Here is a 12,586-nt window from a genome sequence, read left to right as displayed (position 1 = left end):
AGAGCATTTCATGTGATTAATTAATGCTCATTTCACTTACGACTGATCGACCTTTACTGCTACGAGGAAATAGAGAAGAGTATCTAAACATGCCAGAGGAAAGGGACTCTGAGCCACTCACAAGACCTTAAGGCAGCACTATATACCTATTTAGGTCACTGTTTCAGCGAGGAATCGTAAACAAACATGACCGAATCGACATCTATAGTGAACATTGGAAAGCTACAACTCACGCATAATCCATGAATTTTTTGCTTGAAATATTCTTAGAATCCCAATTGTGTCTCATTTATAGGAAAAAAAATAACATATGTCAATTTGAGCTGATCTTGTAATACTTTTCTAGTTCTTGAATTGATATGTGTGATTTTTAAACAAATAGTCATTTTAAATGGAAAGTGTACCGGGGGCTTTGGTTGCTTATTTGTCTCATAAAACATACACCATTCATAAATTACGGAAATCGAAAAGATTTATTTTTAATAAAAACGGCTACGATTGAAAGGGAAACTCCCCGTAAAATTCAGGGAAAGGTCAAATTTATGCCACATAAATGACAAAGCATGCATTTATTCTTAAGATTAATCAAGTAAATTGTGTTTGCATAATATCGACTTTAAGTTGAAGTGGGCGCTTGCTTAGGGATCGACAAAGAGAAGAGTAACTCTATCTTTCAGTACACTGATAATCCGATACAGTTTCCATCGGCTACGACGAGTTGTAATATAATCTTTGAATTTTTCAGTGAGGATTAATTCTCTGTTTCAAGCCCGCTTTTTGTATTAGAGGGCGAGATATTTATCCTTCAGTAACGCATCTATCGCTGTTAGAAATATTTCCCGGAAATGGACCATCTAAAACAGTAGAGTACTAGACAGTTAACTGAATAGCTGATTACAGAATCATCATGTCGGCAATAAAAAGTGCGTGAGAGAGAGAGAGAGAGAGAGAGAGAGAGAGAGAGAGAGAGAGAGAGAGAGAGAGAGAGAGAGAGAGAGATTGTTTCAGTTTCATTCAATCGATGGCACTAATTATTTTTAGAAACATAACATTTACAAGCTTATGTTTTCATGACACCGAAAATTGTCTGTGCCATTGCATATTATATACAAGTTGTGTCATTTCGAAATTTATATGTGGGTATTTAAGACTTAATTTACAGTTCAAGGGGACTGATACTGCGTGAAAAGCAATTAGCGCTCGTAGTGCCCTGCCTTCAAACTAGAAACAAGAAAGGTATGTGATTTGCTGTCACTAAGGACTGACGTAAATCGGTCTGTCAGCCATTACTAGATCTGTATCATTCAGCGCATTTATCGATAGAGTTTATCCAGTAACGAACGCTGTGAAATTAATATAAGGAGAAACATGTGTATTGGGAAAACTAGGACAACATAAAGTCGTTTTGATTTAACCAGTTTGTCCCTTTTGCAGATTTACAAACCTCAATTAACTGTCTTCCCATAATTGCTAACCCTAGACCCCTAGGTGTAACGATTGGATATGTTTAGTCTGTCATGATTTATTGCAGGTTATCATCCATACGGCAGAGGTAAAACATTCCCAAGGATTTGTTTTGTTCAGAATACGTGAGGTAAACGAAAGTTTTCTTTAATTTCTTCGCGAATTTATACATTTCCGCGACAACTTTTGACATTGAAGGCCCGTTAATGAGAGAACACACGGGAGAATAGAAATAAAATCTTCATATTTTGACAAATACCCCAATCACTAGTTACACGAGAAACGAAGAAGTCTTCTCGGCTGTTTTAGCGGTATTTTCGGATGAAATAATAATCAGTCAAAGTAGAAGCGACAATGGGGAGGAATTCTTTGATACACTATGATCTCACCACGTTTTTTTTCTGACCTTGTTATAAACTTGTATTTTTTTAAATTCAAGTCAGTAAAAAACAACAAGGCAATCATAGCTTAATTCTGCGATCACTAGCAGCATCACATTGATAGTAAAGGAAGAGATTTAAATGCTTAATGTGTAGGTGAGAAAGCTAAATCCATGGTCGTTCCAGAGTATTTAATTCTGTCGCAAAGATTTGACTGGAGATACGGCTTTATCCTTGACGGCATGGAGACGATGAACGCAGACAAGATGATCGTAAGAAACCGATACAACAAGCTTATCAAGACGAATCAATGACGAAAAAGCGAGCAAATCGACAAGAAATCTTGCATTTAAACAAATGCTACACATATACATAGTCATCTGCCAGTATGTCTTTCAGCGTGGGCAGCAGATAAACTTTCGATGTTTACTTGTTTGATGTCCTGATCAGTCTCTGATGCTGTTCCTATAGTTAAGATGTCGAGTGACACTCGTTGTTTTCCAGTCATAGAGGATCGACATCAGCTGATGTCTTTAGTGGTTCGTCATATTTGTATTACAGTTTTCTGATTCTACATGTGCAAACCTATGCAGGAAAAAGGTGTCCATTTGAACTTGGTTTCAATTTGAACATTGGATTCAAGCGTTTAACATTCACCAGCTTCTGAATCTGAATGTACTTAAACTACTTTTGAAATCAAATTACCATTTGAATTGATACTCGATATAAATATGATATTAGGGAACTGTCATTAACTACGGCCGGGGGGGGGGTTCGGAGGAATGTTGGGGTCACTCGAAAAATAAAAAAAAAAACTTCAAGGGGATTGTTCAAAATGTGGAGAGAAAGAAGGGTTACTCAATTTGTTGTGCGAAATAAATTGAAACACCTATCAGATAGCACCGTTGCACACATAAATTTCCCAAATTTTTCACAGGATCTAGGATAAAACTGAACTGTTGTGAATTTATCCTTTATTATCATAGAAACATGTATTTTCATTGACTTCAGTTCAATAACCATTTTGACATTCAATCATACCATATTCAGGCTTGTAATTAGATGCTGGCAGCTGGAGAAATGACACAAGAGGGTAACAGATTGTTCATTCCTGCATATTCTTTGGACTTCAATCTCTGGCAAACTGAGAACTGTTTTTTTTGCAAAATGTATTATCATTGTTTGGTTGTTAAATATTGTGACTCAAGCACTGATCATGAAAAAAAATTTATAAAAATATCTGTGTTCAATGTCATTTTACAACAGTTTTACCGAGTGCAAAATAAATTGAAACACCTCTGAGATTGCACTATTACACACATCAAGTTCTCAAAATTGTCGATACGAGGGGGGAGACCCCCTCTCGTGCTCCCCCTTGGGGTGCTCTAACAGATTTACTTAGTAAAAACAAATTATAATCACCTCTCAGATTGCACAAGACTGCATCATTGCACACATCAATTTCTCAAAATTTTCCATGCAGGATAGGGGATAGCCCCTCTGACACTTCCCCTCAGCCTCTCGCGTGTTCTCCCCCTGTACTTATAAATTCTGCCCAGTCAGATATCCTTGTGAAAACCCTGGCATGATACCCATCCAACTTAAGGATATTGGTTATTGCGTGAGCTTTTGTGTATGTATTTTGTAGTCACTTTGAATTTCATTTTATTGATTTCACCCTTTTCAACCATCATGAGATAACCGATGATAATCAAGCAGGGTACACCAGGATTTGAAAGGTCTTTACTATTGCTGTACATGTATTTTGTAAATTTTACAAATATTGGTATTAAATTTTTAAGGGGTTCAGTCAAAATTTCTGAGTTATATAAGGGTTACTCAAATTCATCATGGTCGGGGGGGGGTTACTCGAAATTTCGTAGTTTCCGATCAAATTCCCTCCCCCCAGACCGCAAATAATGACGGCTCCCTTACAATACTCTGACAATCAGAGTCCGAACTCACAACCTTCAGTACTCACGTTGCGAAGACAAAGATACATTTTTATGGAGCCCTCCAGTGTCCTCATCTAAACTAGAACGACTTGAATAACATTGCTTCTATGGTCTTTTGTTTGTACCGGTACGTCGTTGATATTGACCCGGAGAAAGAAAGAAACCGGCACCTGTAACGCCAGCTATTTTCAGATTTTAAAACAAATTCTTTAGTTTGATATTTAAAACCATGTCTAAGGATAAAATATAAAAGACAAATATTAAATTATCTTCTCTTTTTATTTGAATGATTGTCCGCGACGCTCGTTAAAGTCCAGACACTTCATTCAGAATAGTTTTCACTGAGTGCTGTATTATTACAAATTTACAAATCTGTCGCCTCGAGAGCTTGAAACAGATTCGCTCTGTCGGTGTTGCGTTGATTGTCGTCTCAAAGCCACTTTCCTTCAAACATTACCGATGAAAGTCTGGGAAATGTTTTACGATGCCCATTCAAGCTTGGCCATGTCTTATCCGATGGAAGCAAACCACCGTTATGGACTTGACGACAAGACGTCCTGCAGTTGGAGAGTAAACAAACATTCATCGCCACAACAGTCATGCCGAAGGTCTCGTAGAGTCGCCGGCGCGAGGGCACCGTCTCCATCTCAGTGCTGTAAATGGTGATTTATTGCGGACAATATTGCCGGGAAATGGCGATTTCCTAGTAGTGTCAGCAGTTCTGACATATGCCATAACGTAAAAGAGATGATTATCTCAGGGCCGGTGATATAAAAATATACGTCGCGCTAAGTCTGCCCAGAAGGTGTTTGGCTCCATCTGACAGCCAGTGTTTTCTCCTGGGTAAAAGGACAGATGCATAATGTTATAGGTCTCCACGAGTTCAGCTTCGCTCTTTACACTTGACTAATGGTTATTTCAAGGAAATAAACCGCAGTATAGTTGAGAACTGAACTTAACTCAAATGAACCCATAAAATCAAAATGAAGTGTACATGAGACTGCACAGTTGGTTAACACACGTAGAAGTGAAGACGTGGCAAAATAAAGGTAAAGACATAAATGACAGGGAGTGTGTCAAAATATTGTACTTTCATTATTTGATACCTGTCGTCATACATGAAATACTCAACAACCACTTTTGATGTACACATTAAATTACAAGCTATTTGGAGAAGAAAAAACTGAATGATATAGGGCATTCTTTGTTAGCGCAAAAGGCGAGCTGACTATGACGTAAAGCAAACGCTAGATTGTATTAATGAACTGTATAGACTGTCTATTAGGTGAGCTAGATTAATTATGGTTTAGTGATACAGCCCCGAAGGTACTTTGAAATCTAGCTATATGTTTTGAATACGTTGACTTCCTGCACCCAGGGATAGATTTCAAATGATAACGGCTGTACCTGCGACCTTCACATTTACTCCTACGACAGAGTTCAAAGGCGAAAATATACACTTCAAGATATAATTTATTTTGATTTGAATAGATGTTGCACTTTGTGTACCATGTGCTCCTCGTATTTGAGATTCAAACCCCCGGAAACTTATCTTTTTTTTGATACTTCGAGTTCTAGTTCTATTTGCTGGCTAATTTCGACGTCTTTTTGTTTATCGATATGACTTCTTTTTACTTATTTCAAGAGGCGGCAAATTATTTTAATGACAAACGCAAAGCATATTACAAATATTGAAAATCAGACTAAGTATCGGTCATTACCGATCATTCGTATTCAACCAAGATAATAAAGTATATCATGCATCAACAATTTAAAGATTGAGTCAGAAAGATTTCCGGGTATTGTTGGATTTATCCAAATTTGCCGTCATGGCAAAAAATGCGATCCATCGATAGAATGTTTTAATAATGCGTTGAAATCATGCATTTAATGAAGTTGAGTATATTCGGTAATGCCAGTATTTTGTGTGAAGTCAACCAAAGTGAGATACGTCATATGGAATATGTTTACATGTTAATATACAATTAACAGCAAAACTTACAAACTATGCTTTAACAGTTCACGCAAAATACAAACACACTGAGCATTCTACCAATCATAGATTTATATACATAGTTTGTGATAGAATTTCTAAATGTTGAAGGCAATAGTTCCACACAATAATGTACAGTAAATGTATTGCCCTGAAATTGCTGATCATAAGATTGAATGTGTCAACCCCCTTGAATGGTTGTATAATCTTCTTCTCTATTTTCCATCAAAACTTACATAAACTCATGAACACTTTGTGAAGCGTTGAACATTAAAAGAGATTAAGCAAGGTTTTCCGCTAAAATACACATATGATGGTACGATCGTGTGTTTACGGCCTCTTTTTACCCTGAATCAGCAAAATATGAGGAAACACGTAGTCTACAAATTAATTTAGAAAGGGTAGGATAATGATACGTCTATCATCAGTCTGCCACATAGTGATTAATGTAAGCTGTTTCACACACTTTGCTATAAATGGCAAAACACAATACATCAGATAAACGATTGACAGATAAACTGCTAGTCTTTCTCTAAATGACCTGTTGTAATAACAGTAAGTGGCATCGAAATGTTCATAAGTAATATCCAAAATGTCAAAATAATCTTGAATTGTGCAGAAGCACCACTCGTACTTTTATTTATCTTTTTATGTTAAACTGCCTCTGGATAAAATCTTCCCTTCTTCTTTGCCTGTATTGATTTATTGCTGCGATAAGCTATCGCTCTTGATGTATCGGGATCGGTTGTGGCTGTATCGAAATCACCCAAAAGGTAGAGGACGATGGTTAATACCTTAATTATACAAGAGACGGACGGTGTGACCTTTGAAGACATCTGAGTGGCGTCATGAAGACACGTTCTGTTTTTAATTGTCTTTTGCTCGTAATCAATCTCTCGGTCACGGTCAGCATGATCAAGTGTATCGTTCCCCTGAGCTAAGTGAGTTGAGAAGGCGTGTTGGCTGATGTTTACGAGGGTAGAATCGTTGTACTATGGAGTGTAATTTGTTCATGGCATGTTGACGAGGACAAAAGGCGCCTTGCGGAACTTTTAAACCAGTACAGCGCCTTTAAAAATATCTCATAAAATTCTTGCCGCGACAGCAGTCTCGGCGATATATGTTATCGTTCAATTAACAACTACAAACATAATATCAGACAGAATCAATTATTTTTTTCAAGAGTTATTGAATGCCACAAAACGCCATCACAAACTCCAATCTGCAATAGTCGGTTGGATACATTGACCTAGATTTCTACTTTTTGAGACATTATCATCATTGTCATCAACGCCCATTGCGTCTAGAATCGACAGTGAAGGAGGAAACCTAAATCGCACTGTGTGCACGGATCAAAGCAGCTAACATTGCGGCTAACTTTTGTCATTTTGCCAAAAAACTGAAATTTCAGGGCTGGGGGATGTTAATTCACAAAAACGTCTGCCCCATCGTGATCATTAAGATCCAGTAAACGGTTTCTCGGCCTTGTCAACTCAAAACACCGTGGGTTTGTAGGTTGTGCGGAAGCCACCCCTAACATCCCCAGACTGACCGTGACCGGATGTTGTAGTATGCCCCGAGAGTCATAAAAATGACGGGGTTCTCTGCTTGTGCAGTCATTTGAGCCGACTTGGCGGAGTGTTAACAACTGTCAGCTTTTTCTACATCGAATAGGCCAGTCCCGCCACTTCACAAGCCACCTTCTCAACGCTAGGTATCTAGCCGAAGCAGACAGCAACAATCTGAATCCAGCTTCAACAAGACATGTTATCCCAGCTATGCTTCATCACAGGTAAGTCGGTGTCCAATTGTTTTGCCTATTCGAACTAATGTCCGTGAAATACATACTGAATACGTGAACGCCAGTGAAGGCCATAATTTCTTCCATTTATGTACCAACATTTTTCAACTGGAAATTGCTTTGAATCTTGCCAAATTTAGGTAAACATGAGTGCAATTGTGTATGGATAATCTTTCTGTCAGTCTCGTTTTGTCTAGCTTTTGTCCCTTTCTCTGTCCACCTCTGTGTGTGTGTGTGTGTGTGTGTGTGTATTTATGTATGTATGTATGTATGTATGTATGTATGTATGTATGTATGTATGTATGTATGTATGTATGTATGTATGTATGTAGGTATGTATGTAGGTAGGTAGGTAGGTAGGTAGGTAGGTAGGTAGGTAGGTAGGTAGGTAGGTGGGTTATGTAATGAAAATGTTCATAAACTTTCATGCGATGCATGTTTATGTATTTCAATACCTGGTTCAAAGTCGCTCGGTCCATCGGTTGCCAGAAATTATTCGTCATTGGTTGATATGCGTTTGCGCTGACTTCAAATGTCAGACTACAAGTGGTAAACTTCATCTTTCTAACAAAAGACGGCAACAGAGAAGGGTTATCTATTATTTGAAAAAGTCAAACACACTATACCTCCAAGTGATGATAAGCCAAGGACTGGGCAGCATGCCTTTCTCGCACCATCGGCATTTATACGAGATTGATTACTGCAATTTTGGCGTATGACTGAGGAAGTTCTCAAGGTGCATTAAAGCGGAAGTCCTTTTGAAATTAATTTCCATTTCAAATGTTACGTTGTACGTAATTGTTTAAGAAGGAAAATTAATTATCATCCTATTTACTGACAGAGATTAGTGAACAGTTTCAATAAAAAATGTTATGATGCATCGAAAAATGATATTAAATCCACCCATTTACAGCTCTATATGTGTTTCGTATGATATGCTCTTGAGAAAGTTTCCTTTACTCTTCAAGTGCAATTTCATTTGCAAGTAAGTCGAAGCTTTATTTTGTGAGCTTGGACAATTTTCCGTCTGTCTATACTTTTCACACGTTTGTCGAGACCACCCTTTCTGAAGTAGAAGTGTACAGGGCGGGATAATATAAAATCATTAATGTCACTCGTGAAAATGACCCTTATCTCCGAAATTGTTGGAATTTGATCGTGAACCAAGAAAAAAAGGTGGTCATCGGACGACCAAAGTTACGTTAGCCTGAAACACAAATGTACCTTTTCATCATACTTTAGGGTGAAACAGAACGATAATTGTAATTTAATTGGATGTCACGGTTATATAATTAATAAGATAGTCCTGGGGAAGATATATATGCACAACAGTGAATCTATCACTATCAAAGGTATCTCTTACGTGAGAAGAGAACAACTTTGGTAGAATATGCTCGTCCTGCCCCCCCCCCCCGACCAGTTTCAAAGCTTGTCGTCAGTGAAAGGTAACCGTTCGTCGTGGATATGAAATGAATAGCTTTGTGTTTATCGTCTGTCGGCCCCGGGTAGAAAACTTAAGAATTAGCATATTGAAGTAGCTCGTTCATCCCACTGTGACGAACAGAGTACTTTGTTGACAACTTACAGCGTGGGTCGTAGTGTTTGTGGGTGTTCAAATGGGTTATTTCTCCAGGCAAAGATGATATCGTTCACATATTAAACTGAACGCTCTCGATAAGTTCAGAAACGCCTTCCTTAAAAGGATTCATCCTCTAATGTAAGAATTACGATTAGATTAGAATTCATTTAAGCAAAGGTGTATCATTATGTATTCTATCTGTTTGATTAAGAGTCATTATTATGTATTTAGGATTGTGCACTATATTACGGACCTCCAGTGTTGAGGAAACGTTATTACATATAATGTTCTATCGAAAACTGCGTTAAAAGTACAAGTTTAATCTTTTGGAAAGCGTTGTGTTACGTTTTGGAAGTTGCATTTTCCTGTTTCATTTACGAAGGGAACGCGCAACAGACATCTTACAGTTACACCTGAGCTAGCCTGTTATTTCTTACCTATCTTGGCGATCATAATGAAAAAAGTTGACAGATTGATCAGCAGATAATTGACGTGAAGTGCCGTTTCAAATATCGAAGGATATGTGTTTATTAGGATCGGTGTGCTTTAACAGAATGTTCTCATTGATTTAAAGAGGGAGGGGGTCGACCGTTTCTTGCTTCATCATGAAGATGATAACGCTAAACGAATCAATGTCAACATGCTCCGTTCGAGATGTCTTTTACATTATGGATAAGTCGAACTTTGCAAAACTTTGCAGAACTTTGCAAAAAGTTGCAATATTCACACTTGTTTGCAAACTTTGGTCGGTAAGGGCTTCAAGTTCTTATAACCAGCGTATAGCGCATGCTTGCCGGCACATTAGAGTGTACTTGTAGTCTATAAAATCTCAGCAAAATCTTTTTAGGCGTCAGAAGATTTTAAATTTTTACTTAGCGCAGTAAAGCTAACAGGAAAACTTCTCAATTATTTGACCATGGCAGAGAACATGTTTTACTTGAGCCATTCTTACTTGATCAGTGGAGGGTATGTGCAATATAAATATATTGAGTTAAAGGCAAACGTCAACAAACAGACAAATAAAAGCCTTCTCGAAACAATTAATAATTGATACGGATATACAGAAAGAATTGTCAGGACATTGTAGTGATCTTTACAGGCGATGTTACTGCGATTGTAAAAGTATTTGGTCACAAAATTATATTTCCTCTTTCTCTGCAAGCTTTAGCGTGTTAGGAGTTATCATTAGATTTAGAATCTGTTCCGAAAACTCCTTAACTTTCTTTATTGGTATAAATACTAGAAGGATCGGCACAAGTGTAGCTAACTTTTGACAAGTAATGCTTCTGCAATCTAATATCTTGTTCATATATTGTAACATTTTTTCTCTTTGCAGTTTCGATGGTGCTTATGTGTTATGTGATCGTCAGTGACTGTTTCACAAGCTGCCTGGATGCCAAGGAGCTCTGTAAACAGGATCTAGGATGCAGAACCATACTAATGTACATGGACATCTCTCACATGTGCGGAGAGTCAGGTAACGATCATGACCTCCTCCACGTCATACATGTGTCGAGAGGAGAAAACTACCTTAATCAAGCGTAAACAATGTTGAACCCTAGCTCCCCATTGGCGTATGTTTTCAGGCTATGATGATAATCACTTTGATAAGGTCAAGGACTTGTCGTTAATTAACCGCAACAACATGAACAAAGGGCCATGCCATACGGCTATATGTTACACGTTGACATACTTTTCTTTTATTTGTGCTATGATTTATTTATTATTTGCAAATGCAACTAAATCGTTCTATTTACAAGAAAGTATGAATAATTCATTCAGAGTTCAAAACCGAACTGGCAACTAATTATTCAAAATGTAAATGACCAGTATGGAATGGAGCGAATCAATGGTATCCATACATTGCGAAGTGTCAACGAGTGGTGCTTTTCACTTTATTTATCATAAGATGATGTAATGTTACATTATACTTAACTCTTCAGGTGTAGGATCATTTTATAAGCCAGATTAAATTATCCCTAGCTAATTTGCAAACTCCTGTTGCCTAAATATGACGTATATCTTCCCATAACATGCCAGCAATAACATTTATATCGACAAGCTCGACACTGTATACCTCAACATGCTTTGGGGAGTAAAACAGGAAACAGTAGTTGACAATTAAGTATACAAATTAGTGAAAATATCAAAAGTTACAGCTACAGAACCCTATATATGCTCATAAATATAGCTCATAAATCCATGTTTTCAACAATATTGCCCTGTTTCATGTTACAGTCATACCAAAAGTTGACTTTTTGATTTTCCGTGTATAGATTGTCTGTTAGTTAAGCATTATTTCTGTCGTTCATACAGTAACAGAATGCACCATCACCGATACAACTAATTGTCGAGCGGCACACAATACCCTGATATCAATGCCAACTTTTCAAAACTGTTCTTGCGACGGCGAAGCTGCAACGTTTGAAGAATGCGATCAAATCTACAAGTTGCTCAACAACCATCCGTGTATTCACCGAGGTGAGTGCACGATCATGAAAAGTGGGCTCTTCTTGACACAAAAAATCCATTTCTTTCATCTCATATACTCGGTCTATTCCACATTGATATTTGGATGTTATTTATATCCGGTTAGATGATAAGTGAAATTTATAAAATCCGAATGTAGCTAGAGGAATACAAACACAATAAATATATCCGTCGAAAGTAAATAACTGCTACGAAGAAATACAAAATCGATTACTTGTATTGTCACATGGTCTCTTCAAGTTTTCATGCCCACAATTTCTTCGCTAAATTTCTTCTGATTGAGAATTATTCTTGTCTTTATTGAGAAGTAGTTGTTTTGCTTTTGCTTCCATTGCCATATACCATAAGTTTAAACAATGCGGCGTTTCTGAACTATATAGCTACAAACTACAGCTTCATGACTTTTCTTTTCTGTCGTTCAACCACAGATACACCAACAACACTGCTCGTTAAATACACATCTGCTAAGTCACAGGAAATATCGGATACTGGTGGGTAAATAAAAGTCATTGCGACTGAAATGAAAACAAATAGTAACCTAAATAACTTGTAATTTGTTAGCATGACTCTTTTACCTACTTCCAAGGACCACATTGGATTTTACATTTGGCAGATCAGGATGTAGCTAGTGTACGATACATATATGGGCATTCAGTTACGGAACACTATGACGTATAGCTTCTGAGGTTTTCAATATCACATTTTAGGTGATTACTTACGTCAACAATTTGAAGTGCTGGTGTGACGTTTCAAAGTTAGAAGATACTAAATTCAGTTGCGATATATGAAGCGTATGTATGTATGTATGTATGTATGTATGTATGTATGTATGTATGTATGTATGTATGTATGTATGTATGTATGTATAAAGTAATAGCTTTTTTCCATCAGAAGGATGAGTGTACGTTGGATTTTCTTGTATGT

General features: G+C 37.3%; 2 protein-coding genes across 4 annotated transcripts in view; one reads left to right on the top strand and one right to left on the bottom strand.

The window, feature by feature from the left end:
• The window catches only part of LOC139141127 (probable serine carboxypeptidase CPVL), a 601,148-nt gene that overhangs the window by 427,128 nt on the left and 161,434 nt on the right, over positions 1–12,586 (bottom strand). The window lies entirely within an intron of this gene.
• Positions 1–12,586, top strand: part of LOC139141096 (GDNF family receptor alpha-1-like) — a 56,124-nt gene that overhangs the window by 12,674 nt on the left and 30,864 nt on the right. For 2 of the 3 annotated variants that reach the window (XM_070710670.1, XM_070710669.1), the window contains exons 2-5: positions 7,467–7,584; positions 10,509–10,649; positions 11,489–11,653; positions 12,091–12,153. In XM_070710670.1, the coding sequence (XP_070566771.1) occupies positions 7,557–7,584; positions 10,509–10,649; positions 11,489–11,653; positions 12,091–12,153 (397 nt within the window). In that variant the 5' untranslated portion in view covers positions 7,467–7,556. Of the gene's footprint in view, positions 1–7,406; positions 7,585–10,508; positions 10,650–11,488; positions 11,654–12,090; positions 12,154–12,586 lie in introns of those variants that run through there. The other variant, XM_070710672.1, reaches the window with a different exon arrangement.

The sequence above is a fragment of the Ptychodera flava genome, chromosome 9, assembly GCF_041260155.1.
Source record: "Ptychodera flava strain L36383 chromosome 9, AS_Pfla_20210202, whole genome shotgun sequence".
NCBI lineage: Eukaryota > Metazoa > Hemichordata > Enteropneusta > Ptychoderidae > Ptychodera > Ptychodera flava.
Note: the sequence above shows the minus strand (reverse complement) of the source record. Positions and strands in the feature narration are given on the sequence as shown.